This window comes from Cervus canadensis, chromosome 2 (genome assembly GCF_019320065.1).
Source record: "Cervus canadensis isolate Bull #8, Minnesota chromosome 2, ASM1932006v1, whole genome shotgun sequence".
NCBI lineage: Eukaryota > Metazoa > Chordata > Mammalia > Artiodactyla > Cervidae > Cervus > Cervus canadensis.
Genome location: NC_057387.1, coordinates 100,206,883 through 100,234,695, shown reverse-complemented (window position 1 = coordinate 100,234,695; position 27,813 = coordinate 100,206,883). Strand labels below are relative to the sequence as shown.

Below are 27,813 nucleotides of genomic sequence, written 5' to 3'. Positions count from 1 at the left end.
GCGGCTTTCCTGCGAAGCCCGACAGAGCTAGTCAGGTCCTCTTCCTGACTAGAACTTGCGCCTAAGGGAAAGAGTCCGGGAGCGGTTGCGAAGTTCAAGAGGAGCAGGTGAAGTCCTGGGTTCGGAGGCGTATCCAAGGTCAGAAGGGTTAGAAGAAGGCCGGCGAATGCGGGTGGCGGGCTGAGGGGTTGCGTTTTGGAACCCTGGGATCTGTACCAGCGGTTACGACGTCCCCCCATCGCCTTCTCCGGGTGGGAACGGCTCCGGAGTAGCGGTTTATCTCGTCTGTTCCTGTGGGTTGAGTTCCTTCTCACCTTGGAAGACCCTGCTGTCGGCTGGGACCCCTTCCCGAAGTCAGTGATCCCCTTCTCGCCGCTCCTCTAGCACCTTGAAGGGAGTGCTCAGTAAACTTTTGGGCATGCTTGAGACTCCCGGGAAGACAGTGGTTTGGGGATGGTGGGAAGGTCCCCGCTGAAAGCAGAAGTTTCTGGGACCCGCAAGTCCGGGCTTGTACCAACCATTCAGAATATTGGTGGTAAAGCCAGTGGCAGTTCCGGAGGCATCAGGAATCCGTCAGGGAGGAAAAGCCTCTGGATTTGAGATCTCTTTCTGAGCTTCTGAGCCCCGGTTGGGGCTGGAAGAGGGAACTGACCTCGGAGTTGCCGGGAGACCTTCGCTATTGTTGACACTTTTACTTGCTGGAAGCAGGGATTGGATCGAGTGTCTGCATCCAGGGTGTGGGCAAAACGAAGAAGTTACGGAGAATTTGCCCGTAAAGAGAGGCAAGCATTACCTAGGATCTGGGTGGGCAACAGTCTGTGCAGTGAGGATCAGAGAGGAGGAAACACCACAGTGTGAGGGACTGACTGACTGGTCAGGTGAGAAAAGACCAGAAGTTGCTCTTTTACCACAGCAAGTCCGGCGGTTGCTAATCTGGATTCTCCAATTTCAGACCTGGTCTTTCAGAGCTCCTTTCTCCTCCCCTAGACTTGTCAGTTTAGCATTTTGCCTTTCCCTGTGAAGAGGAAGATCAGCCAAGTCCCAGGTGAGTAGAAGTTTTTTCTCTCCTAAAATTTAGTTTAATTCGACAGAGGGAATGAATAAACTATCTTATGTCTTTCTGGGAAGGAGGAGACCCACATTTGTTGAGTGGCAGTGTCTCCTGTGTCATCACACTATCATTTGGGTAGCTGAGTACTATTGGAAAGTGTTGGTCACTCAGTTATATCCAACCCTGTGACCCCATGGACTGTAGCCCACCAGGCTCCTCTGTCCATGGAATTCTCCAGGCAGAAATACTGGAGTGGGTAGCCATTCCCTTCTCCAAGAAATCTTCCCAACCCAGGGATCGAACCCAGGTCTCCTGCATTCCAGGAGATTCTTTACTGGCTAAACCACCAGAGAAGCTGGTGTTGGAAGAAGTACTGTTGGAAGAAGTACTCTAATTTTAAAGATGTGTCAGTAGCCTCAGTAAAATGAAAAATTTGCCCAAGAGTACTCAGAAGGAAAGTAGTCTACTACTAAATACTATTGACCTAGTCAGATTCAGAATCTAGAGCTGTAGGACCCCCAGACTCTTGACACTATGCTGGTGTTTCCCAAACATCTTATTCACTTACCACCTATTTATGCCATACCTCTGTCCTACCTGTATTACTGTTATTCTCATATTTTTAATTTTTAACTTTTATTTTAAAAAACAAACTTGCACTGAGAAACACTGCATATGAAATTATGCATTTGATAGATGCTCTAAAGTCTTTATATTTATTCTAAGATGTATCTGAAGGTGTTGATCTATGTACCATGTAAAATCATCTCCTGTCAAAAAGATACAGACTGCAATTTGGGAGACAGTGCACTGTCATGCCTTTTAACTTTTGTTTTTTGATGAAGGGTAAAGATTCTCTCCCACTTTCAGAGACTTCATTGTCCAAATAACATTACTCATTTTGACACTATCATTATCTAAGACCCACTTATAGTTTAAGACACTTGTGCAAATGTTCTCCTGTGTTTTATTTCTGTTGAAGTATCCTATAAAGCAATAACTTAATAGGATATACCCAGAAGTCTGAGCATTGTATTACCTTTGTTTATTGCAAATAACTTTTCTTCCAGTTATCTGTGTTTTCTTTCCTTGGGGGAATTTAGACTATTTAAAAATTAGTTAAGTACAATGATAACTAATATTTATACCATTTTCAAGGTACCAATTGTTAAAACTTTTACCATGGGAGTTGGTGAATGCATCTCTTTTATTGTTCATTAGAGTAGCAAGGAGGAAATTTGGCTTATAACCTCAATCAGCTTAAATTCTGTGTCAAGTTATTTTCCTGGGCACCCAAAGTCAAATACTAGTGGACTGATCATACTTTTTTTTTTCCTATGAAGGGTTTGTTTTGCCAGAAGTCTTACTTTCGTTTTAGGTTCGAAGGGTTTGCTAACAAAAGAAATAACTTGTTACACACAATTTCAGGTTTTTTTAATAGAAAATTATTTGACTTAATTTCAATATACTATCATTAAAAGAAAAGAAATAGAAACAATAGAGAAAACTAACAGCACATACATCACCTAATTGGGCTGGTCAATATGCAAATTTAAACAGTGCTGGGAAGTCCCTCCATAATAGCAATGTGAAGTCCCAATTGGGAAAAGGTCCCAAGCAGTGCATCCACTCCACTGGTGAGACTTCACATTGCAGTTTCAGGGATTCCCGCATATTTGTGTGCAAAAATGCAGCTCTGGTTTTACTTTAATTTTTTTACAATGTTGTTTGTTTTATCTTGTGAGTCACAGGATTTCATTATACCCTGAGCTGTTGGCCAGACCTCCAGGGGCTCAAGAATTCGAAGACCTACTCCCTTTCTTATCTAAAGTGCTGCCTGACTTACTATGCTTGTGGGCAGGCACTGAATCTGGGCAGTGTCCAGGCAGGTCAGAAGCCAGGTAAGGGACCTGCCCTCATGCTTCTGAAGCCTGAACAAGACTTTCTCCATTTTAATTTCCTAACTGTCAGCCTCAGTGTTGTTTAGACTGAAAGAGCATGTTGTTGTTCAGTCTCTCAGTCGTGTCAGACTCTTTGTGACCCCATGGACTGCAGCATGCCAGGCTTCCCTGTTCATCTCCAGCTCCCAAAGCTTGCTCAAACTCATGTCCATCAAGTTGGTGATGCCATCCAACCATCTCATCCTCTGTCGTCCCCTTCTACTCCTGTCTTCAGTCTTTCCCATCATCAGGGTCTTTTCCAATGAGTCACTTCTTCACATCAGGTGGCCAAAATATTGGAGTCTCAGCTTCAGCCTCAGTATTTCCAATGAATATTCAGGACTGATTTCCTTTAGGACTGACTGCTTTGATCTCCTTGCAGTCCAAGGGACTCTCAAGAGTTTCCTCCAACACCACAATTCAAAAGCATCAATTCTTCAGCGCTTAGCTTTGTTTGTGGTCCAACTCTTGCATCCATACATGACTACTGGAGAAACCATAGCTTTACTAGACGGACCTTTGTCAGCAAGGTAATGTCTGTGTTTTATAACATGCTGTCTAGGTTTGTCATAGCTTTTCTTCCAAGGAGCAAGCATCTTTTAATTTCATGGCTGCAGTCACCATCTGTAGTGATTTTGGAACCCTAAAAAATAAAGTCTGTCAGTGTTTCCATTGTTTCCCCATCTATTTGCCATGAAATGATAGGACTGGTTACCATGACCTTAGTTTTTTCAATGTTAAGTTTTAAGCCAACTTTTTCACCCTCCTCTTTCACTTTCATCAATAGGCTCTTAGTTCCTCTTCACTTTCTGCTGCTACGTTGGTGTCATCTGCATATCTGAAGTTGTTGATATTTCCTGGCAATCTTGATTCCAGCTTGTGCTTCATCCAACCCAGCATTTCACATGATGTACTCTGCATATAGGTTAAATAAGCAGAGTGGCAATATACAGCCTTTCCCAATTTGGAGCCAGTCTGTTGTTCCGTGTCCAGTTCTAACTGTTGCCTCTTGACCTGCATACAGATTTCTCAGGAGGCAGGTAAGGTGGTCTGGTATTCTCATCTCTTGAAGAATTTTCCACAGTTTGTTGTGATCCATACAGTCAAAGGCTTTGGCATAGTCAATGAAGCAGAAATATATGTTTTTCTGGAACTCTTTTGCATTTTTGATGATCCAACAGATGTTGGCAATTTGATCTCGGGGTTCCTCTGCCTTTTCTAAATCCAGCTTGAACATCAGGAAGTTATCAGTCCATGTACTATTGAAGCCCAGCTTAGACAATTTTGAGCATTACTTTGCTAGCGTGTGAGATGAGTGCAATTGTGTGGTAGTTTGAACATTCTTTAGCATTGCCTTTCTTTGGGATTGGAATGAAAACTGACCTTTTCCAGTTCTGTGGCCACTGCTGAGTTTTCCAAATTTGCAGGCATATTGAGTGCAGCACTTTCACAGCATCATCTTTTAGGATTTGAAATAATTCAACTGGAATTCCATCACCTCCACTAGCTTTGTTCATAGTGATGCTTCCTAAGGCCACTTGACTTTGCATCCCAGGATGTCTGACTCTAGGTGAGTGATCACACCATCGTGGTTATCTGGGTCATGAAGATCTTTTTTTGTATAGTTCTTCTGTGTAGTTTGTATAGTTCTTCTGTATAGTTCCTCTTGCCACCTCTTCTTAATATCTTCTGCTTCTGTTTAGGTCCGTACCATTTCTGTCTTTTATTGTGCCCATCTTTGCATGAAATGTTCCCTTGGTATTTCTAATTTTCTTGCGAGATCTCTAGTCTTTCCCATTCTATTGTTTTCCTCTATTTCTTTGCATTGATCTCTGAGAAAGGCTTTCTTATCTCTCCTTGCTATTCTTTGGAACTCTGCATTCGAATGGGTATATCTTTCCTTTTCTCCTTTGCCTTTTGCTTCTCTTCTTCTCAATAGCCTTATAGCTATTTGTAAGGCCTCAATAGGCTTTGCTTCTCAATAGCCTTACAGCTATTTGTAAGGCCTCCTCAGACAACCATTTTGCCTTTTTGCATTTCTTTTTCTTGGTGATGGTCTTGATCCCTGCCTAGTGTACAATGTCACGAACCTCCATCAATAGTTCTTTAGGCACTCTATCCATCAGATCTAATCCCTTGAATCTATTTGTCACTTCTGTTTATAATCATAAGGAGTTTGATTTAGGTCATACCTAAATAGTCTAGTGGTTTTCTCTACTTTGTTCAATTTAAGTCTGAATTTGGCAATAAGGAGTTCATGATCTGAGCCACAGTCAGCTCCCAGTCTTGTTTTTGTTGACTGTATAGAGGTTCTCCATCTTCAGCTGCAAAGAATGTAATCAATCTGATTTCTGTATTGACCATCTGGTGATGTCCATGTGTAGAGTCTTCTCTTGTGTTGTGGAAGAGGGTTTTTGGTATGACCAGTGCGTTCTCTTGGCAAAACTCTATTAGCCTTTGCCCTGCTTCATTTTGTACTCCAAGGCCAAACTTGCTTGTTACTCCAGGTATCTCTTGACTTCGTACTTTTGCATTCCAGTCCCCTATAATAAAAAGGACATCTTTTTTTGTGTTAGTTCTAGATGGTCTTATAGGTCTTCATAGAAACCATTCAACTTCAGTTTCTTTGGCATTAGTGGTTGGAGCATAGACTTGGATTACTCTGATACTGAATGGCTTGCCTTGGAAATGAACAGAGATCATTCTGCCATTTTTGAGATTGCACCCAAGTACTGCATTTTGGACTCTTTTGTTGACTATGAGGGCTACCCCATTTCTTCTAAGGGATTCTTGTCCACAGTAGTAGATACAATGGTCATCTGATTTAACTTTGCCCATTCCAGTCCATTTTAGTTCACTGATTCCTAAAATGTTGATGTTCACTCTTGCCATCTCCTGTTTGACCACTTCCAATTTACCTTGATTGATGGACCGGCCATTCCAGGTTCCTATAAAATATTGTTCTTTACAGCATCAGACTTTACTTCCATCACCAGTCACATCCACAACTGGATGTTGTTTTTGCTTTGGCTCTGTCTCTTCATTCTTTCTGGAGTTATTTCTCCACTCTTCTCCAGTAGCATATTGGGCACCTACCGACCTAGGGAGTTCATCTTTCAGTGTCATATCTTTGTGCCTTTTCATACTGTCCCTGGGATTCTCAAGGCGAGAATATTGACGTGGTTTGCCTTCCCTTCTCCAGTGGATCACGTTTTGTCAGAACTCTCCACTGTGACCAGTCCATCTTGGGTGGCCCTACACAGCATGGCTCATAGTTTCTGCAACCTTTATAGAGACATTTTCGGCTACCAACTGGAAAATGGACTTGGTCAGCTAAAATAAATCTTTGACATTGTAACATGGACAATTGTCCTTGCAAATTGCATAATTCTTTCTCCAATTTTGACTTCTCTTCAGCCAGTTTTAATTTGGCTTCATGTACCTTACAGAAGGCAGAGAGGTAGATTAGCCTTTCTGACCCAGTGCAGTACATTCTTATCCTTTCTCAATTGGCGTGAGCTGCAAACACTCAATAAATTCTAAAGTTTTGGCTGCTTTAATTTGGGGTCTCAGTTCTCACACAATCCGGTGGGTACGCCCCATTCAGTAACTAATGAGCAGTAAGGCAAATCTTCCCATCCAGGAATTAAAAACTTCATTAATCTTAATCTCTTGTGGCATTTTGCTTCATGAATCCTGCTTATGGTACCAGTTTATATTTTGCTTAAAGTTTTACTTTCATTTCGGGTTTGAAGGATTCATTAACAAAAGAAACCACGTGTTACTCACAAACAATTCAATATTTTATAGGAGGTTATCTGACTTAATTTCAATATACAGCCATTAAAAGAAAAGAAACAATAGAGAAAAGTAACAGGACATACATCACCAAATTGGGCTGGCCAACATCCAGATATGAACAACACTGGGAAGTCCCTCCTTATTCAGCAGCCTGGAGTCCCAGTTGGGAAAAGGTCCCAGGTAGTGTGTCCACGCCACGGGTGAGACTTCAAACTACAGTTTTGGGAGTTCCCACTTAAAAATCCAGGCCGCAAACTGATACATTATCAGTTTTCAAGAAAGAATGCAGTTCTGGTTTTACTTTAATCTTTTCACAATACTGTTTATCTTGTGAGTCACAGAATTTCATTATACCCTGAGCAGTTGGCCAGACCTCCAGGGGCTCAAGAATTCCAAGACCCACTCCCTTTAGATAAGATATCTAAAAGTGCTGCCTGACTTACTATGCTTGTGGGCAGGCCTGGAATCTGGACAATGTCAAGATGTTTTTAGGGCACTTGGGGAAATTTGAATATGGACTAGAGTATTAGGGAATTATTCATTTTATTAGATGTGATAATATTGTAGTTAATGTAGAAGTCTTCTTTGGAAATGTATGCTGAAGCATTTGAAGCATTATGCTGTCTGTAATTTACATTAAAATAGTTAAACTGAAAACAAAAAGCACCTGAAAGAAGCAAACACAGCAACATGTCAACAGTTGCTAACTAGATTGTGTTCATTGTTCTATTCTTTCTATCTCCTGTGTTTGTGAAATTGCTTGTTGTAAAGAGAGAGAGTACTTGTCCTGTAGTAAAGTAGTGAGATATTAAATGTGAAGCACTTGGCTCAGTGTCTAGCACATTTTGGTTGTGCCTTGCAGCATGTGGGATCTTAGTTCTCCAACCAGGAATCGAACCTGTGCCCCCCTGCAGTAGAAGCATGGAGCCCAATCCACTGGACCACCAGGGAGTTCCCAATATCCACTATTATTTATAGCGAAATCCAGTAATATTTGTTGGCTTCCCAGGTGGTGCTGGTGGTAAAGAATCCACCTGCTAACACAGGAGATATAACAGACGTGGATTCAGTTCCTGGGTCAGGAAGATCCCCTGGAGAAGAGCGTGGCAACGCACTCCAGTATTCTTGCCTGGAGGATCCCATGGACAGAGGAGCCTGGTGGGCTACATTCCATAGGGTCGCAAAAAGTTGTACATGACTGAAGTGATTTAGCAAGCATGTAATATTTTAAGAGTGTTCACTGACAGATGTTTTCCATCATAAGCTAATTTCTTGTGGGGAGAGAAAATAAAACTTAGCAAGAAACATCAATTTCTATTACGTTAGGAAGAATTTATAAAGGCAGTAAAGTATTAATATATCTCAAATAGAAAAAACAACTGATTTCTGCATATTGCTGTGAATATCCTCTTACTACTGTATGCTATTACTTTGTATATGGGTAGGTCTATTTGTATTTATCTGTAGTTAGTTTTTTAATTTTGCCACACTGTGTTCCTGAAACAGTCACTGTAGAGCTGATTTTTCTCATGGAACAGTTTGGTATTGAGATTTGTTTTCCTAGCCAAGGACTTTGTATACAAAGGAAGTGTAGAAGCAGTCCATGATAAACTGGCAGACATTGCTACAACATTTACAATGTTCTGTATTTACTTAAAATAATGAAATAATATCTCAAGGCAGTAGAGATTATATATATATATATATATATATATATAATTTTATTTATTTATTTATATTTGGCTGTGCTGGTTCTTTTTTGTTGTGCAGGCTTTTCTCTAGTTGCAGCCAGCAGGGGCTACCCTCTAGTTATGGTGCATGGACTTCCCACTGCAGTGACTTCTTTTGTGGAACATGGGCTCTAGGGTATGCAGGCTTCAGTAGTTACAGCTCATGGGCTCTAGAGCACAGGCTCAATAGTTGTGACACACAGGCTTAGTTGCTCCTGAGCATGTGGGATCTTCCTGGACCAGGGATCAAACCCATGTCTCCTGCATTGGCAGGCAGATTCTTTACTACTGAGCCACCAGGGAAGCCCAAGGGGAGCTTTTAAGGAAAAATGACAAACTTTAAATCTTCTTTTAAATGAAGAAATTGAGGATGAGGAAAGTGATTTGCTTAAAGTCACATAATATGTTAGTGCCAGATTTAGGAATAAAACTATTTTGCACTTAAAAAATATTTGCCAAGTATTCATATATGGATGATACAGTGAGCCTTATTGTAAACTGCATGTGTGCTACAACTCTATAGCATTACTAATTGTTCATAAATTAATAAGCATCTTTAAAGACTATATATAAATAATTAGTTGTGAATCTTTTTTACCTCATTGGAATTCAGGAGTGCTTTTGAGAAATTTTTCATTTGAATAATGCATTTCTTTAATATGATGTGTATAGCCTTTGCCCAATCTAGAGCTGTGCCATGGCAGAGACTGGGGAAGAGGAGACGGTGTCAGCAGAGGCTTCTGGGTTCTCAGACTTGAGTGACTCAGAATTTTTGGACCTGGAGGATTCGGAAGAGTCGAGTGCTTCACCTAGCAAGCCTGGTCCTTCTTATGAATTACCTGAAAAGGATGACAAGCTCATAAGTTTACCAAAATTGAAAAGAAGATTGGAGTTCTCATCACCTATGGAGCGATTTCATCTTAAATATTTGTATGTCACTGACCTGTCTACTCAGAACTGGTGTGAACAGCAAATGGTATTTGGAAAGGAGCTTCCTGGTTTCTTGACACCCAAGAAATCAGGTATTTTGGATACTGGTGCCAGCATCCACCTAGCTAGAGAACTAGAAGTTCATGATCTTGTGAGTATCCCCATCACCTGTACAGAAGATGCTTGGGCAGTTAAGTTTCTGAACATGTTATCAATGATTCCTACCCTGCAGTCAGAAGGGCGTATCAGAGAGTTTCCAGTGTTTGGAGAAGTGGAGGGTGTGCTTCTTGTTGGTGTGATTGATGAGCTGCACTATACAGCCAGTGGGGAACTGGAACTGGTGGAACTCAAGACACGTGGGAACCCTGTGCTCCCTTCAGACGCTCAGAAAAAAAAAGATAGTTTTCAAGTCAGCCTGTACAAATATATCTTTGATGCCATGGTACAGGGGAAAGTGACTGCTGCTAGCTTAATCCACCACACAAAATTTCATCCAGAAAAACCACTGGGACCTTCAGTGCTGAGGCATGCCCAGCAGGGAGGCTACTCTGTGAAGTCCTTGGGTGACCTCATAGAACTGGTCTTCTTGTCTCTAACACTGTCTGACCTCCCACTTATTGATAGCCTCAAAATTGAGTATGTCCACCAAGAGACTGCCACTGTGCTGGGTACAGAGATAGTGGCCTTTGAAGAGAAGGAGATGAGAAGCAAAGTACAGCATTATATGACCTACTGGATGGGCCACCGAGAGCCTCAAGGGGTTGACGTGGAGGAGGCCTGGAAATGCCGGATGTGCAACTATGCAGATATCTGTGAGTGGAAGAAGAGCGGTGGGTTGACCAATGCCACGCGAGAGCCACAAGTCAAAAAGGCCAAATGAACAGAAGATGTGCCTTCAAGAACTTTGATGGTTCCTGCATCTAATGTACTCAGCAGAGTTAAAGAGGACCAGTCTTTTCAACCGAGCTTGAATTTCTTGGAGAGTGTTCTCATTTTGGTTCTTTTCATATTTTCTCAGCCTCTAACCTCACAAATCCAAGACCCTGGCTCATGGCTGAGTGGGAGAGATCTGGGATTACACTATCCCTAGATCTTTGCCACAGGTTGCCAAAAAGACAAATACTCATCGTGGTTGGAGCACAATCATTGTTTTCCTAAGAAGATTCTTCCATTTCTTTTAAGTCTCTTCCCTACGTTTTTCTCAGTCAAGGTTTCTACAAGGTGCTATAGCATGTGCCAGAATTTCCTTTTTAAGACTGAATAATATTCTACTGTGTCAATAGCTTTTAAAAGTAAATGAGAGCAAAGTAGTATTCCAGAGGAGGAGCTGACATGGTAAAAGCTAACATGTTGCAGAATGATTTATCTCAGATGGATCCGAAACTAGAACTATTACAGTGGTGTCATAGTCCACCAGGTTGTCAGATCCTCACATGTGGAAGCAAAAAATGCAGATGGTTCTGTTGATTGGGAACAAGGGGAGGGTCTAAGTCCTAGAAGTCTGGATGAAGTGAAAAATGAACTGTATTGAATTCCAGGTCAGTATCCTAGGAATACTGATTAAGCCTCATAAGCAGATTCTGTGAATGTGGAATACAAGTAAGCTAAGAATTGTTATCCCAGCCTCAGTATCTCTAATTCCACTGAACTTCACTTCTGCTGTTCTTTAATAATGTCTCCAATAAACACAACATTCATTGAATATCTTTATTGGGAGTATTTTTTTCCAGTCTGTGGCTTGCCTTTTTATTCTGTCATGGTGTCTTTTGATGAACAAAATATTACTGAAGGCCAGTTTGAATGTTTCATCAGTGCTTTTGATATCTCATTTAAGATATACAATATTTTTCTTTTTTTTTGATATACAATATTTTTCAACTTCAACACACCTTGTTTCTTTTACTTATCAATGTATTTTAGAGTTGTTTCATATTAGTATTTGTAGTTCACCTCCTTCCTTTTAGCTGGTGCAAAGGGTTCCATTGTAAAGATATACTGTTTATCTAACTAGGCCTCTATTTATATATACTTAAGCTATTTCCTATCTTTTCCTACTACAAACATTATAATAATGTATAAAGTAGAAAGTAAATATTGGTCTTACATGCATACCTGTAAATCCTGAATCCCAAAATAACCATCAATAGGAAGTTGGATAAAGCTCTTCAAGATACTTTTTGGATCTATCAACATATATTTAAATATAAATCAAATACATGTGTTGGGTGTATGTGATTAGACATAAAAAATCTTATGTAGCATGCTTTTCTTTTCAGGTGAACATAGAATGTTTATCAAAATAAACTATTTCTGGGCCATAAAACAAATCTGAATAAATTTATGTGGATGAAAGTCATACAAAGTATGCTATCTGATCACAGTGGAATTAAGTTAGAATTGATGACAGATATCCGAACAATCAAAAATTATATGCTAACTAAATTACACACTAAAGTAACCTATGAGTCAATAAAGATATCACAAAAAGAGAAATTACTTATATTTAATTGAAAATGAAAATATACAAAAATGTGTGGGAAGCAGTATATTTCAGGGAAATTGATAACACTAAATGCCAGTTGGATACCTAATTGACACCATTAATGCCACTAATTGGAAAAGAAGAAAGATCTCAAATTACTGACCTCAGTGTCTCCCTTAACTAAAAAAAGGAGAGAAAATGAAATTCAGAGAAAGCATAAAAAGGAAATAAGCAACAACAGAGCTGACATTAATGAAATAGAAAACAGATAATAGAGAAAAATCAACAAAACCAAAAACTGATTTTGAGATCAATAAAACTGATAAGTTCTAGCCAGAGCAATTAGGGTGGGAGCCAGAGATCAAATTGCCAACATCTGCTGGATCATCGAAAAAACAAGAGAGTTCCAGAAAAACATCTATTTCTGCATTATTGACTGTGCCAAAGCCTTTAACTGTGTGGATCACAATAAATTGTGGAAAATTCTGAAAGAGATGGGGAATACCAGACCACCTGACCTGCATCTTGAGAAATCTGTATGCAGGTCAAGAGCAACAGTTAGAACTAGAAATGGAACAACAGACTGGTTCCAAATAAGAAAAGGAGTACGTCAAGGCTGTATGTTGTCACCCTGCTTATTTAACTTCTATGCAGAGTACATCATGAGAAATGCTGGGCTGGATGAAGCACAAGCTGGAATCAAGATTGCCAGGAGAAATATTAATCACCTCAGGTATGCAGATGACACCACCCTTATGGCAGAAAGTGAAGAACTAAAGAGCCTCTTGATGAAAGTGAAAGAGGAGAGTGGAAAAGTTGGCTTAAAGCTCAACATTCAGAAAACTAAGATCATGGCATCTGGTCCCATCACTTCATGGCAGATAGACGGGGAAATGGTGGAAACAGTGGCTGACTTTATTTTTCTGGGCTCCAAAATCACTGCAGATGGTGATTGCAGCCATGAAATTAAAAGATGCTTACCCCTTGTAAGGAAAGTTATGACCAACCTAGACAGAATATTAAAAAGCATAGACATTACTTTGTCAACAAAGGCCCATCTAGTCAAGGTTATGGTTTTTCCAGTAATGTATGGATGTGAGAGTTGGACTATAAAGAAAGCTGAGCGGTGAAGAATTGATGCTTTTGAACTATGGTGTTGGAGAAGACTCCTGAGAGTCCCTTGGACTGCAAGGAGATCCAGCCAGTCCATCCAAAAGGAGATCAGTCCTGGGTGTTCATTGGAAGGACTGATGTTGAAGCTGAAACTCCAATACTTTGGCCACCTCATGCGAAGAGTTGACTCATTGGAAAAGACCCTGATGCTGGGAAAGATTGAGGGCAGGAGGAGAGGGGGATGACAGAGGATAAGATGGTTGGATGGCATCACCGACTCAATGGACATAGGTTTGGGTGGACTCTGGGAGTTGGTGATGAACAGGGAGGCCTGGCGTGCTGCGGTTCATGGGGTTGCAAAGAGTTGGACACAACTGAGCTACTGAACTGAACTGAATTAGGGTGGGAAGGGAGAGAGGGAAGACGCATGACCAATATCAGGAATGAGGTGACAGCACTATAAATATTATAGATATTAAAAGAAAATAAGGGAATATTATGCAGCCATCTTGGATCCTGCAGAGGCCTGCTAGGAACAGGACTTCTGAATTGACAAATATGTCTGGAAGGCTGTGGTCCAAGGCCATTTTTGCTGGCTATAAGTGGGGTCTACAGAGCCAGAGGGAGCACGCAGCTATCCTGAAAATTGAAGGTATATGTGCTCGAGATATACAAAGAGTTGGACATGACTGAGCAACTGAACTGACTGACTGACTGATACTCGAGATGAACCTGAATTCTGTCTAGTCAAGAGATGTGTTTTTGTGCACAAAGCAAAGAACAATACAGTAACTCCTGGCAGAAAACCTTAGTAATCTGGGGAAAGATAACTCAAGCTCATGGAAACAGTGACATGTTTCCTGCCAAATTCCAAAGCAACCTTCCTGCTGAAGACATTGAACACAGAATCCATGTGATGCTGTACCCTCGAAAATTTAAACTTCCTGAAAAGTAAATGAAAAGTGTGGATTTGTTTTAAAAAAAAAAAGGAGGGGAGGGATATTAAAAACAACTTTTTATGCCAATACATTTGACAGCTTAGATGATATAGAAAAATTCTTTGAAAGATACAAACTACCAAAGTTCTCTCAAGAAGAAATTTGCAACCTAAATAGCCCTATATCCAACAAAGAGATTGATTTTGTAGTTTAAACCTCCCCACAAAGAAAACTCTAGGCCCAGATGATTTACTGCTGAATTCTACCAAATATTTAGAAATGACACTGAAGTCTAGACAAACATCCAGAAAATGGGAGGGATATTTTCCTACTCAATGATACAAGTCCAGGTTGTCTACTTGTGTTTCTGACCTGCTGGCTATAGGTTGGAGGTTTCAACAACCTCCTCCTTGGGTTTGATTAATTTACTCGAGTGGCTCACTGAACTCAGAGAAACATTTTACTTACTAGACTACCAGTTTATTATTAAAGGATATAACTGAAGAATTGCCATATGGAGAGATGCATAAGGTAAGGTATCAGTAAAGGGTGCAGATCTTCCATGCCGTCTATGGGTACATGGCTCTCCCCATACCTTCACGTGTTCACCAACCTGCTTGTGAGCAGGGGTTACACTCTAGTTGTTGTGTGTGGGCTTCTCATTGTGGTGGCTTCTCTTGTTGCAGAACATGGGCTCTGGGGTGCATGGTCTCAATAGTTGTGGCACACAGGCTTAGTTGCCTGCAGTATGTGGAATCTTCCAGAACAGGGATTGAATCTGTGTCCCCTGCATTAGCAGGTGGATTCTTAACCACTGGACCACCAGGGAAGTCCCCTTTTGGGGTTTTACGGAGTCTTCATTACATAGCCATGACTGATTAAATCGTTGGCCATTGGCAATTGATTCAACCTCCAGCCTCTCTCCCCTCCCCATAGGTTAGGAGGTGTGGGACTTAAAGTTCTAACCCTCTAATCATGTGGTTTGGTTTTCCTGACAGTCAGCCCTTATCCTTAGGTGCTGTCCAAAAGCCACCTCATTAACATAACAAAAGACATGCTCATTCTCATATCTTAGGAAATTCCAAGAGTTTTAGGAGCTCTGATCTAGAATTGGGGATGAAAGCCAAATACACATAAATCAAAGAAAGGAGAAATGAAGGATGGCTCCTAAATTTTTGCTCAAGTAACCAGGTGAATGATACATTTATTGAACTAGGAGAAGTGTTATAGTGGGAGTGTGGATGGGGACAGGATTAATAGGTTGATTTGAACATGTGAAGTTGAAGGTAGCTTTTAGGGGGAGATTTCAAGTAGGCATAAGGAATTAGAGGTCAGAAATTCAGGGAAGAGATGAGGGCTGGAGATACAGATTTGTCAGTTAACATCAAATAAATGGTATTTAAAATTGTGGGGCTGAATGAGACCATTTGAAGAAAACTTCAAAAAGAAAAGATCCAAGGCCAAACTCTTGAGTATTCCAACATTTGGAGGTGGAATAGAGGAAGACTATTCAATAAAGAAAATAGAAAAATAGTATTAGTGAGGTGGGAGGAATTATCTTTCGTGAGATGCAGAAATCAAAATAAGGAAGTATTTCATTTTTCTTAAATGCTGTTGAAGTCAAATATGATGAGGACAAAGAAATCCCATTTAATTTTTCAATTGGAATTTCATTGATCAATTGACAAGAGCAGTTTCAGGAGTGTAGTTGTGGCCAAGAAGCCAATTAGAGTGGACTTAAGAGAATTGGAGGTGAGAAAATGTAGGCAGAACCAAGAAGCAAGAGAAATTTTCCTATGAAAGAAAGGTAGGGGTATTTCCTTGGTGACCCAGTGATTAAGACTTCGCTACCACAAAGTGACCCAGACCATTGGAGATGTTGGTCAACCACCTCCAAGAGGCAGGCCTGGGCCCAGCCAGTGCCAGCTAAGCATCCTTAGGTAGGATGAGGGGGCATCATGAGACCCCTCGTGTTGGGAGACAGTGTTGTCTGGTTGATTCCAGTTGGGGGCAGGAGGTATATTTGTTTATTCTCCTGGTTTCATCCATTGGATCATTGAAAAAGCAAGAGAATTCCAGAAAAACATCTATTTCTGCTTTATTGACTACGCCAAAGCCTTTGACTGTGTGGATCACAATAAATTGTGGAAAATTCTGAAAGAGATGGGAATACCAGGCCACCTGACCTGCTTCCTGAGAAATCTGTATGCAGGTCAAGAAGCAACAGTTAGAACTAGAAATGGAACAACAGACTGGTTCCAAATAAGAAAAGGAGTACGTCAAGGCTGTATGTTGTCACCCTGCTTATTTAACTTCTATGCAGAGTACATCATGAGAAATGCTGGGCTGGATGAAGCACAAGCTGGAATCAAGATTGCCAGGAGAAATATTAATCACCTCAGATATGCAGATGACACCACCCTTATGGCAGAAAGTGAAGAACTAAAGAGCCTCTTGATGAAAGTGAAAGAGGAGAGTGGAAAAGTTGGCTTAAAACTCAACATTCAGAAAACTAAGATCATGGCATCTGGTCCCATCACTTCATGGCAGATAGACGGGGAAATGGTGGAAACAGTGGCTGACTTTATTTTTCTGGGCTCCAAAATCACTGCAGATGGTGATTGCAGCCATGAAATTAAAAGATGCTTACCCCTTGTAAGGAAAGTTATGACCAACCTAGACAGAATATTAAAAAGCATAGACATTACTTTGTCAACAAAGGCCCATCTAGTCAAGGTTATGGTTTTTCCAGTAATGTATGGATGTGAGAGTTGGACTATAAAGAAAGCTGAGCACTGAAGAATTGATGCTTTTGAACTGTGGTGTTGGAGAAGACTTTTGAGAGTCCCTTGGACTGCAAGGAAATCAAAGCAGTCAATCCTAAAGGAAATCAGTCCTGAATATTCATTGGAAGGACTGAGGCTGAAGCTGAAGCTCCAATACTTTGGCCACCTGATGTGAAGAACTGACTCATTGAAAAAGACCCTGATGCTGGGAAAGATTGAAGGCAAGAGGAGAGGGGGATGACAGAGGATGAGATAGCATCACCGACTCGATGGACATGAGTTTGAGCAAGCTCTGGGAGTTGGTGATGAACAGGGAAGCCTGGTGTGCTGCAGTCCATGGGGTCACAAAGAGTCTGACACGACTGAGCAACTGAACTGAACTTCCTTTTTTAGGTCATTGCTGTCCGAAGCAAATGGTTCTTTGTACTCTGCTTACAAATTTTCTGTGAGTTTAAAAGTGTTTCCAAATTAAAAGTTAAGCCCCCCACCCCCAAAAAAGACAGTGCTCTTTAACTGCAGGGGGCATGGGTTTGATCCTCAGTCACAGAACTACCAAAACTGCAGGACACAGTCAAACATTAAAAAAAAGAAAGCTAGGAAATGGCACAATTGCTCAAGTGAACTAAAGTCAAGAAATGATTTTTTAACAATAAGATATAGAAATATGTGTTTATGACATAAAAAACGCCAGTAAAGTCAAGGGCTTACTAGCATCAAGTGAGATCTTAATGGTGCTGGGCAATAGTACTTCATTTTCTGTATCCATTCACTTCCCCACATTCCTAAATAACTAACATTAGAATCTCAGATGCCATTAATTATAAGATACATCATTATTTTACATATTACTAGGAAAGAAAAAAGACTACCAATTAAACTATGGCATGTCATCATTTGTGAGATAGCAATTTCACATATATTGAAATATGAAAAAAAATTAGAATCAATCTAATGCAGAATTTCTTATCTTTTCTTTCCTCATATCTCAAATACCTTCTCCCTAATTTCACTTTGAGCTTCCAATTTCACTTATAAAATAGAAACACTCAGGGAGGATATCCTCATTCTCCCCCGACCAAATCTGTACCTATCGATTCTGCTTCTCCTGTTATTTCAATGAATAAATTGTCCAGGCTCTTGCTTAGAACTGATCCTCCCAATTGTGTGCTGGATTCCATCCCTTCTTTCCTTAAGGACTTTGCTCTTGCAACTGTCCTGTCTCTCCTGTATTGTTGATTTTCCCCTCTCCACTGTATCATTTTAATTAGGATACAAACACTGTAATTTCTTCCATCTTAAAAAAAAATTCTGAACCCCAAATCCATCTGCAATGGACAGTTTTACTTTCCTATTCATCTTTTAAAAATTGAAGGAGTATGTCTATAAGTACTTGCCTTCTCCCATTGTTTTATCCCACTCCTAATTCTTATCAGATTTCATCAAAAAGGGCATGTTTCAGCCATCCCCACATTGCTCAATCCAATGGTCAATTATTAATTCTCATCCGACCTAACCTATCAGCAGCATTTAGCGCAATGGATCACTCCCTCCTCCTTGAAACGTTCCCTTCCCTTGATTTTGCAGATCCAAACCTTCCTGCTTTTCCATCTGCCTCAGGATTATTCCGTCTCAGTCTTCTTTGTTGGGTCCTCTTCATGTTTCTGACCTAAGCTACTGTATTACTAGAAAAGACTGAACTGAATAAAGGCAAATTATTCTCTTAGCAAACTGCTGACTTAGATTTTCCAGTATTTAAAAATTCTGAGGTCTATAGCTTTTAAGCAAAAATGATATCTACATCTCCCTTTTATAAGTGAGCATGTCTCTTCAAGCAGCCCCAGAGATACCAGACCTGGAGTCTCCCTCTAAGGAGGCAGAACCGACGCATTCCAGAAATAAGCTCCATAGGCTTTATGGGAAATGTAGTATTGGATGAATAGCCTGCACCCCGCGGAAGCCTGGGAACTCTGGGCAAAGAGTTATTTCCGGACACGCGCAGTGGGGTGGTAGCCGGTATTCTGTAATTTTCGAACCAGTACTGCATGAAGTGAGAGTTGGGGTATCTCCCGGATCTGGGAGATCTGCGTAACCTGATCTCCAGCTTAGAGCCGGAGCTGGGAGTGTGGCGGTGCAAAGCTGGCAAGTATGACTCTACAGAACTCGGGGGATGTAAGGAAGGGGCAGGAAGAAAGGGACCGCTTTATTGGCTTACCCTACGAAAATAAAACGTGAAAACCCTCACATGCGGTGGCTTCCAGTTTGGGTGTGTGGGTCCTGTCCCATTCTGGAGTAGTTCAAAGAAAGCAAGGGAAGGGTCCAACTGCCACTCCATGGGTTCCTAGATCCCAGTTGCGGCTTGAGCAAGTTCAGTTTGCATTCCTGCTCTTGTGCTTTAAACTGCACCTTTCCTGATGACCTACCAGAGCCTGCAAAAGGAAATAGTAAACCATTTTAAGGGATCTAGGAAGAAAACATTTTTAGAGAAACTTCGGCGCATGCTTTAGGGTATTTTCATGTGAAGTGAAAATAGCTCCTGCCGTATTAATAAACAAGAAATGTCACAGCTCTCAGTGATACCTGGCTTCCAAATGTGAATGAGGGCTGCTAAAACTGCGATCCCGCAGAAGCTGCTGCCCGCCCCCCTCCCTACGGTGTTGCTTTGGAGCTGGGGGATTGCCAAAAGTAAGGTGAACAAGGAAACGGTATTAGCCCCAGAGAGTGAGGTGCGTATGAAAGGAATGAATTCAGTGAGCCTAGAGGCTTGCGTCTTCCATACACAGAATGCTAAATTCCTTAACTTGGTACTGATACTTGATGTTCAGCCTGCCTGCTTCCATTGTTGCACACTTGTATATAGCCTGACTTCCTCTCCTGCCTCCTTGGAGCAGTTTTCCCAGAGTTACTGAGATGCTGTCTCCCAGGCTAACATTCCCACCAAATAAAATAACTCTCTACTTTCAGATTGTGACTATATTTTTTTAGTCAACACTCACAGCAATCATCTGAAGTAAATATTATCTCTATTTTGTATATGAGTTAACTGAAGCAGAAAGGTGAGTTTAACTTGCCTGGACTCAGGCAGTTTAGTATAGATGATCTGAGAGTTAAACTCCAGATGAGTTTCCTTCAGGTTTCATTCTTTTTGCAAGATGAGAAGAACCTGCCAAACAAATCATTGGATTTATTTTTCTTTCAAAATATTTTTATATATGCTGAGTAAATTTTGGTTTGTCATCATTTAAAAAAAAACAACTCTTGGTATATGTGTGGCTGAGTCACTTTGCCATTCACCTGAAACTACCACAGCATTGTTAATCGGCTATACCCCAACACAAAATAAATTTTTAAAAAAAAAAGAACCCTTGGTGAATCTGCAGATTTTCCAGTGATGATTGTAAATAAAGCTGAGAGGGCCTCTTGTGCGTTTTAGCCTTTCTAGGGCCCTAGCAGTGCTGGTTGGAATTTCAAAAAGCCCAGATTGGGCCTGTAGGAGATGGTGAGATTGAGAGAGAGAGATCGAGATTTAGAGTCTCAATTGAAGACTTCAGCTTAAAAAAAAATACCCACACCCACCCTCAAGCCCCCACCACCCCGTCCCTGCATTCAGCCTCTTCATAAAACCTAATTTGAGATCTCTTAAATCCACATACAGAACAGAGGCCAGAGAATCACAGAAGGAATGACTTCCAAAGATAACTGAGCTTGAGAGATCAGGCTTTTAGTTATCACTTTAACTCATTCATTATTATCTACTTAGAATGAATTTCTGGGAGGAAAAAACCTGTCACTGGTTTAAAGGTTAACGATTTGCTATTAGGTCAGTAGGATAGAAATGTACAGCCTACTAATATAAGATCATTGCTTATAAAATGTGGACATTTCTAACTTGCTGGAAGTGTCATTCTCTCACTGGGTGGCATTTTCTCAGACTGCACTGTGTGTGCTTCTGTTCTCATAGAGCAGGGTTCTCCATTGCAGTCCTGGTATTTCATGTCTTTATTCTATTCCCCATTTCTACTTTCATAGATCTCTGTGCAAGAGAGGCAGAAATGATCAACTTCAAGGTAAGGCATCCATTTATTGTTATTAAAATCTGTCTCTTTTTTTTAATGGGTAAGAAGTGGATTTATTTAAAGAGATACACAGTCCGTAGACAGAGTGTGTGCCTCTCAGAAAACAAGAGGTCCAAATCTCTTTTTAAAAAATCCTTATAAAGAGGAGGTGTATAGTTAGGGAGAATGTAGACTGAATAGATCAGGTCCAATACAAAATTCAGAAAATTGATAAATTGATATCCAGGTTATAGGGTTGGTCAGCATTTAGGTAGAGCTTCATATGTGTACCCACTCTTTCTGGTGATCATAGAAAATAGGTAGCCAACCAAAGTATTGGCTTTGTCCAGGAGCATAAAGCAGAACAATTCCCCTGATAAGTAAAATTTATCCTAGCACAGTTCTCCAAAGAAAATATCATACAATAGGGTTTCAAAGAGGTTATGTTAGTTACAGTATTGCCAGTAACAATTCTGTGATAAATGTAACATCCAATTTCCAGTGACCTTCTTAGGAGTGTTCCCTAGAGTAAACAGAGAACATAGTGCCAAGAACTCCATTTGTAAGTCCGTGTGTGCTGTGCTGTGCTGTGCTTAGTCGCTCATTTGTGTCTGATTCTTTGCGACCCCATGGACTGTAGCTTGCCAGCCTCCTCTGTCCATGGGGCTTCTCCAGGCAAGAATACTGGAGTGAGTTGCCATGCCCTCTCCTGGGGATCTTCCCAACCCAGGGGATAGATTAGCTATCATTATTGTGATTACATTACACTTTTAGATAAATTTGGAGAGAATTCAGAACTTTTCAGTAATGAGTTCTCCATTTTATTTCCATTTTTATTTTGGTCCTTCATTATAGTTGTATAGGTTTTTATGGTAATTCTTATGCATTTCTTATAATGTTTATTCTTACGCATGGTTTAAGTTGCTATTGAGAATGGGATGAATATTTTTTTCATAATATTTTCTAACTGGCTACTCTGGTGCATAGGAAAGTATGGATTTGTCTGTTTGACTTTGTTTAACTTACAGAACTCTTACTGAGTCTAAGAGTTTTTTAGTTTATTCTTAGATTTTCTAGATAGATCATCATATACTCTTCAAATGGAGTTTTGTCCCTTATTTGCTTGTCTCTCTTTTTTTTTTTTTTTTTTTTTTGTCTTATTGCAATGGACAGGATTTCTAGTACTATAATTTTGAATATAATTGCTAGCCAAAATCTTTTCTGGTCCACTTTTAATGGTAATTCTTTCAGTGTCTTATATTCTGGTAGATAGTTGTTCTTTGTTTTTTTATTTTTAATCAAGTTAAGGATTCTTAGCTTATTAAGATTATTTTCATAAATTGGGAACTTTTTTCCTCATATACTTTTTTATACTTGTCAATAATATATTTCGTGCTTTTAACATAACAGTTTAAAGAATTTCTAATACTGTTCCCCTTAAAGGGACAAACAGTAAATATTTTAGGCTTGAAGGTTATATACCTTCTGTGACAACTACTCAACTCTGCCCTTGTAGTTGAAGTAAAACAAATAGGCATAACTGTTTTCCAGTTACATTTTATTTACAAAATTATATTTCTTCTAAATAAAATTATTTCTGTGGCATTAAAAAAAGCTTAGAAATGTTGCTATGTGCCTTTTTAATTTCAGTTTAAATTAAAAATGATTTTGATTCATGGTTAGGGTATATTTTATCATATAAAAATCTGTGTTTTTCTATTTTATTATGCTTATATAAGTCTAGCCTATTAACCTTATAGCCAGTTTAAAATCTAATTACCTTTATACATTTATTTTGTAGTGTTTAATAAGCTGTAAGATTGCTGAGGGCAGTAATAATTTTTTTCTTTTTTGTATCACTAGTACTGTACTTGGTATATCCTCATTAAATATTATATGAGTGAATGAATGAAGAACATATAAGCAATATTTTAAAATAATTTTATTAAGACTTAATTTACTTATTATAAGTTGATTACCTTAAACTCAGTATATTAGCACAATTGTGAAACTGTCATCACTAATCTCAGAACATTTTCATATCCTCAAAAGAAACCCCATATCCATTAACAGTTACTTTCCGTTCCTTCCTTCCCCCAGCCCTGAGTTACTTTATGTTTTTATGGATTTGCCTATTCTGAAAATTTCATACAAATGGAACTATACAATATGTGATCTCTTGTGACTGGCTTCTTTCACCTAGCACAATATTTTCAAGGATCATCTATGTCATAGAGTCCTTTTTAGTACTGAATAATATTGGATCATATGGATATACCTCATTTTGTTTATTCATTTATTACTTGCTCAATACCCATATTGTTACCACTTTTGCCTGCTATGAATTCTGCCATGGACATGTGTGTATGGTTTTTGTGTGGACATATGTTCCCAACTCTTTTGGGTATATACCTAGGAAAAATTGCTGGGTATATGGTAACTCTATGTTTAATGTTTTGAAAAACTCCTAAATTGTTTTCCATAGTTGCTGCACCATTTTACAATTCCATCAGCAGTGTATGAGAGTTCTAGTTTCTCCCTACCCTTGTGAAAAACTTGTCATTGTCTGCCTTTGATTTTAGCCATCCTATTGGATGTAAAGTGATATCTCATTGTGATTTTGATTTGTACATCTTTTCATGTGCTTTTGGATCATATCTGTCTGTGGAAAAATGTCTGTTCAAATCCTTTGCCGATTTTTAGATTAAGTTTTCTTTTTGTTGTTGTAAGAATTCTTTTTCTTTTAGAGACAACTCTCTTTTCAGATAGATGATTTACAAATATTTCCTGCTATTTTGTGAGTTGTCAGTTTCACATTCTTCATGGTGTCCTTTGAAGCACAAAAATGCTTAATTTTAATGAATTCCAATTTATCTATTTTTTCTTTTATCACACTTCTTCTATCATGTCTAAGAAACTTTTACCTAATCCTAGGTCATAAAGATTTACTCCCTTGTTTTCATGTAAGAATTATATACAGTTGACCCTTGAATAACACAGCTTTGAACTGTGTGGGTCCACTTATGTGCAGGTTTTTTCCAGTAAATACATACTGTAGTACTACATGACCTGTGGTTCATTGAATTCATGGTTGTGGAACCACAGATACGGAGGTACCTATAAACTTATGTGGATTTTTGGCTGTGGGGAGGATTGGCACCCTAACCCCCACGTTGTTCAAGGGTTACCTGTAGTTTTAACCACTCTTAGATTGGGTCTCTGATCCATTTTTAGTTCATTTTTATTATGATGACTTCTCTGGTGGCTCAGAGGGTAAAAGCTTCTGCCTACAATGCGGGAGACCTAGGTTCGATCCCTGGGTCGGGAAGATCCCCTGGAGAAGGAAATGGCAACCCACTCTAGTACTCTTGCCTGGAAAATCCCACGGACAGAGAAGCCTGGTAGGCTACAATCCATGGGGTCGCAAAGAGTTGGACACAACTGAGAAACTTCACTTTATTTTATTATGATATGAGGTGTGCGGGTTAGAGGGAGTCCAACTTCACTCTTTTGCATGTGGATATCCAACTGTCCGAACACCATTCGTTTAAAAGACTATTCTTTCTGCTATTGAATTGTTCTGATACTATTTGAATATTTTTAATATAATTTTTGTTTCTATCACAAAGTAATTTCTGAATCAGGTGTATAGTGGTTTTCATACATAACTTTGAAAACTCATCAATGAACATGATATGATCCTAAGAGGCTGCCATGACTCTTACAAGTCCCCAAATGACGCACACTTTAGTTTGAAGATCCATGTACTATTACAGGGATCAGTGACACTCCAGGATGTGGCTGTGGAATTCACCCCAGAGGAGTGGCAGCTGCTTGACTGTGATCAGAGAACCCTGTATTGGGATGTGATGTTGGAGAACTTTAGAAACCTCATCTCAGTGGGTAAGGACAGTGGGTGGTAACTTTTTAGGTGTAACTCAGAATGTTTTAACAGTACCCTTCCTTTAAGACCTGTGAAAGCTGTGAACATTCTGAAGCATTAGTAAGTTTGGCCTTGAACTTCACTAGTCAAAGATTCTTAATCTCCTTTGGGGATCACGTACTGTGTTTATGCTTCTGCCTCCTAAGTGAAGAAGGGTCTTTTCTGTTCTGAAGCCCGTTTGTCAGCCTTCACAGGCCCTAAGACACCAGGAGGCAAACCCGAATTATGAGGTAGTTGTTCCTAGCACTTTGTCCCCAGTTCTGTGTTGTTTCCCAGGAACAGGGTGTCCAGTTACTGAAACAACAGTGATATTCAAGGTGGAGCAAGGACAAGAACCATGGATGGTGGAGGGAGAGAACTCACATCGGAGCTCTCCAGGTGAGTCAGAGAAAACCAGGAAGATGGGAGTCTTTGAAATTGGGGTCCCAGTTGGTGAGTGAGGGACTGGCACCTTTGAAACACTTTTTAGGAAGCACATACCTTTGAAAGTGACTGGGTGCACTTGACATGACATCCTCAGATCCCCAAATGACACCTTCAGTTCCACTCTCCCACGTGGCTGCTCTTTCTCTTCCTTAGCTCTTGTGTAGGAGGACGTCCTGCCGCTCCGCTTTGACTCCTCACACTGCCCATTGCATCGAAGTGCTTGCTTGGTTCTCTCAATTCCTAGAATCCTCATTGTTCTTTCCTCCTCAACATGATGGCAGATCTTTCCATACATCTAGTTCTAATAATGTAGTCAGCTTATGTGGATTTGCAGTCTTACTCCACCAACCTCTTTTGGATAAGGTTAGAGGACTGGAGAGAGAGAAGGAAATGGCAACCCATTTCAGTATTCTTGCCTGGAAAATCCCAGGGACGGAGGAGCCTGGTGGGCTGCCGTCTATGGGGTCGTCGCATAGAGTCGGACACGACTGAAGCGACTTAGCAGCAGCAGCAGAGGGCTGGAGATATAAAAATGTTCTTGAAGGGAACTGATATTGTGCCAGATGACCAAGAGGAAAAAAGAGATAAGAATGCAGAAAAAAGGGAGGTATTCTACCAGGGTGATCTAGGAATTAAGTAGTGAGGATTCTGATTCTGATCTCCCTCTTCCAAATCTAATTTTCCCTTAACTCCATTGTCTCTTATTCCTCTCCCTGTCCATTGATCACATCTCCGTAGTGGGCTGTCTTTGTTCTGTGAGTTGACCGTACACCCTGTTGAGCAACTTTTTGATTTTCTTTGTACTCTCCTCACTACTTTGTGCTATTTTACTGTTGTTTTTTTTTTTCCTCCAGGTCACAAGTTAAGCCACCCATTCTCACTGTCATTCTGTCTCCTTTTTCCTCCCTAGCAGTTTTATTCTTAAAGTTCAGGAGCAAGGTGAAAACATACTTGTTTCAGAATGAGACTAGATTTGAAATCAAGTTTCTTTCTATGACTGTCAATGGCAAAAATTAACTAGGAACATTTCATTGTACTCCTTTTTAGAAGCTGACTGCCCACTTGTTGATGAATCAGACAAGCACCAGAAAAGCAAAGACAATTTTTTAAATTCAGTTTTGTTCATGTTCAATAAAATTCAGACTGTGAAGAGACTTCATGGTTATAATATGAGCACAAGTCTTAATCCTACAAGAAAAAAATCATATAAATGTAAGTCATATGGGAAGAGTTTGCAACCTACTTTGGACTTTCTTAATTATAATAGATGTTATAATGGAGAACACTCTGATGAATGCAATGAATGTGGGAAAGCCTTAAAAAAGAAATTTAATTTCATTAGACATGAAAAAAATCATACAAGAAAAAAACTGTTTGAATGCAACACCTGTGGGAAAGCCTATAGCAGCAAGGCACACCTTGCCACTCATCAGAAAATTCATAACAGAGAGAGACCCTTTGTGTGCAGTGATTGTGGAAAAGCGTTTACACATAAAGCACAGCTCGTGGTCCATCAGAGACTCCACACTGGAGAGAAGCCTTATGAATGCAGTCAGTGTGGAAAATCATTCACTTGGAATTCTTCCTTTAATCAACACATGAAATCGCATACACTTGAGAACTCATTTGAATGTAAGGAATGTGGGAAAACATTCAGGTATAGTTCATCCCTTTATAAACACTCTAAATTTCATACAGGAGAAAAACCATATCAATGCATTGTATGTGGCAAAGCCTTTGGTAACAGTTCTGTGCTTGTTACCCATCAAAGAATTCATACAGGAGAGAAACCTTATGGATGTATTAAATGTGGCAAAGCCTTCATCAAGAAGTCTCATCTCCTTAGACATCAGATAACTCATACAGGAGAAAGGCCCTATGAGTGTAGCAAATGTGGGAAACCATTTTCCCAGAAGTCAAATCTTACTGTACATCAGAAAATTCATATGTAACATTCACTTATGAATATGAGAAAGCTTTAATATTTGATAAGTTATTGAGTAGAGAATTCATGGTGAGGAGAAATCAACAATTTGAAGGAACTGAAAAAATAAATTCCCATAAAAAAATCAACGCCAGTCATGTTCTGGAAGTGATAAAGTATTTAGAGGAAAGATCACAGAAAACGTTAATTTATAATGATAAAACTTAGAGCTTGGAAAGCATAAATTAAACAATCAAGGAATCAGTGAAAACTACATTTAGCATCTCTGATTATTTTTATAACAAATTATATAATTATGCAAGTATGAATATAAAATAAGTTTATATATTATATTAAATTATATCTATTAAGAGTTTCTGAAGTAAATATCACACTTTTTCTTCCAATCTGAATAGTAACATGCAAGTGAAAAAATGTAGTTTAAGATATAGTATGAATTTCAGTAATATTTTCATCCATTCGCTGGCACTTTTAATGGGTATGGCAGTGTTATTGAATCTCAGAGTCTCCTCTTTAATTCTAAAACTTGTTATAAAGATTTATAGAATTACATATGTGTATAATTTAACAAGATATCAATTGAGATGGTGAAAGCAGTTGTATTCTATACACTAAGTGCTCAGTTGTGGAAAAGGAAGTATTTAAAGAAGTATGTAAATAAAACGTTTGCACTTCA

At 39.6% G+C, this 27,813-nt stretch overlaps 2 protein-coding genes and 1 pseudogene across 6 annotated transcripts; all 3 read left to right on the top strand.

Annotated features, from left to right (window-relative positions):
• EXO5 (exonuclease 5) lies at positions 1–11,154 on the top strand. Its single transcript, XM_043461743.1, has 3 exons — positions 1–138; positions 988–1,045; positions 9,195–11,154. The coding sequence occupies exon 3, from the start codon at positions 9,220–9,222 to the stop codon at positions 10,330–10,332; it is 1,113 nt and encodes a 370-aa protein (XP_043317678.1). The 5' UTR covers positions 1–138; positions 988–1,045; positions 9,195–9,219; the 3' UTR covers positions 10,333–11,154.
• Positions 911–27,813, top strand: ZNF684 (zinc finger protein 684). Of its 5 annotated transcripts, none has more exons than XM_043461740.1 (5): positions 911–1,045; positions 20,798–20,835; positions 24,600–24,726; positions 25,049–25,144; positions 26,240–27,813. In XM_043461740.1, the coding sequence occupies exons 2-5, from the start codon at positions 20,821–20,823 to the stop codon at positions 27,142–27,144; spliced, it is 1,143 nt and encodes a 380-aa protein (XP_043317675.1). In that variant the 5' UTR covers positions 911–1,045; positions 20,798–20,820; the 3' UTR covers positions 27,145–27,813. The 5 variants fall into 5 exon arrangements, with proteins under 5 accessions (XP_043317675.1, XP_043317673.1, XP_043317674.1 ...); XM_043461738.1 differs by lacking the exon at positions 911–1,045 and adding an exon at positions 18,779–18,910 and having other exon boundaries at positions 25,043–25,144; XM_043461739.1 differs by lacking the exon at positions 911–1,045 and adding an exon at positions 18,779–18,914 and having other exon boundaries at positions 25,043–25,144.
• On the top strand, positions 13,606–14,002 carry LOC122429244 (annotated as a pseudogene).

Coding starts and splice junctions, on each gene's coding strand:
- EXO5 (XM_043461743.1), top strand. CDS start 9,220: ATGGCAGAGACTGGGGAAGAGGAGACGGTGTCAGCAGAGGCTTCTGGG.
- ZNF684 (XM_043461738.1), top strand. Junction 24,727..25,042: donor TAGAAACCTCATCTCAGTGG/GTAAGGACAGTG, acceptor GTTGTTTCCCAG/GAACAGGGTGTCCAGTTACT. Junction 25,145..26,239: donor CTCACATCGGAGCTCTCCAG/GTGAGTCAGAGA, acceptor ACTCCTTTTTAG/AAGCTGACTGCCCACTTGTT.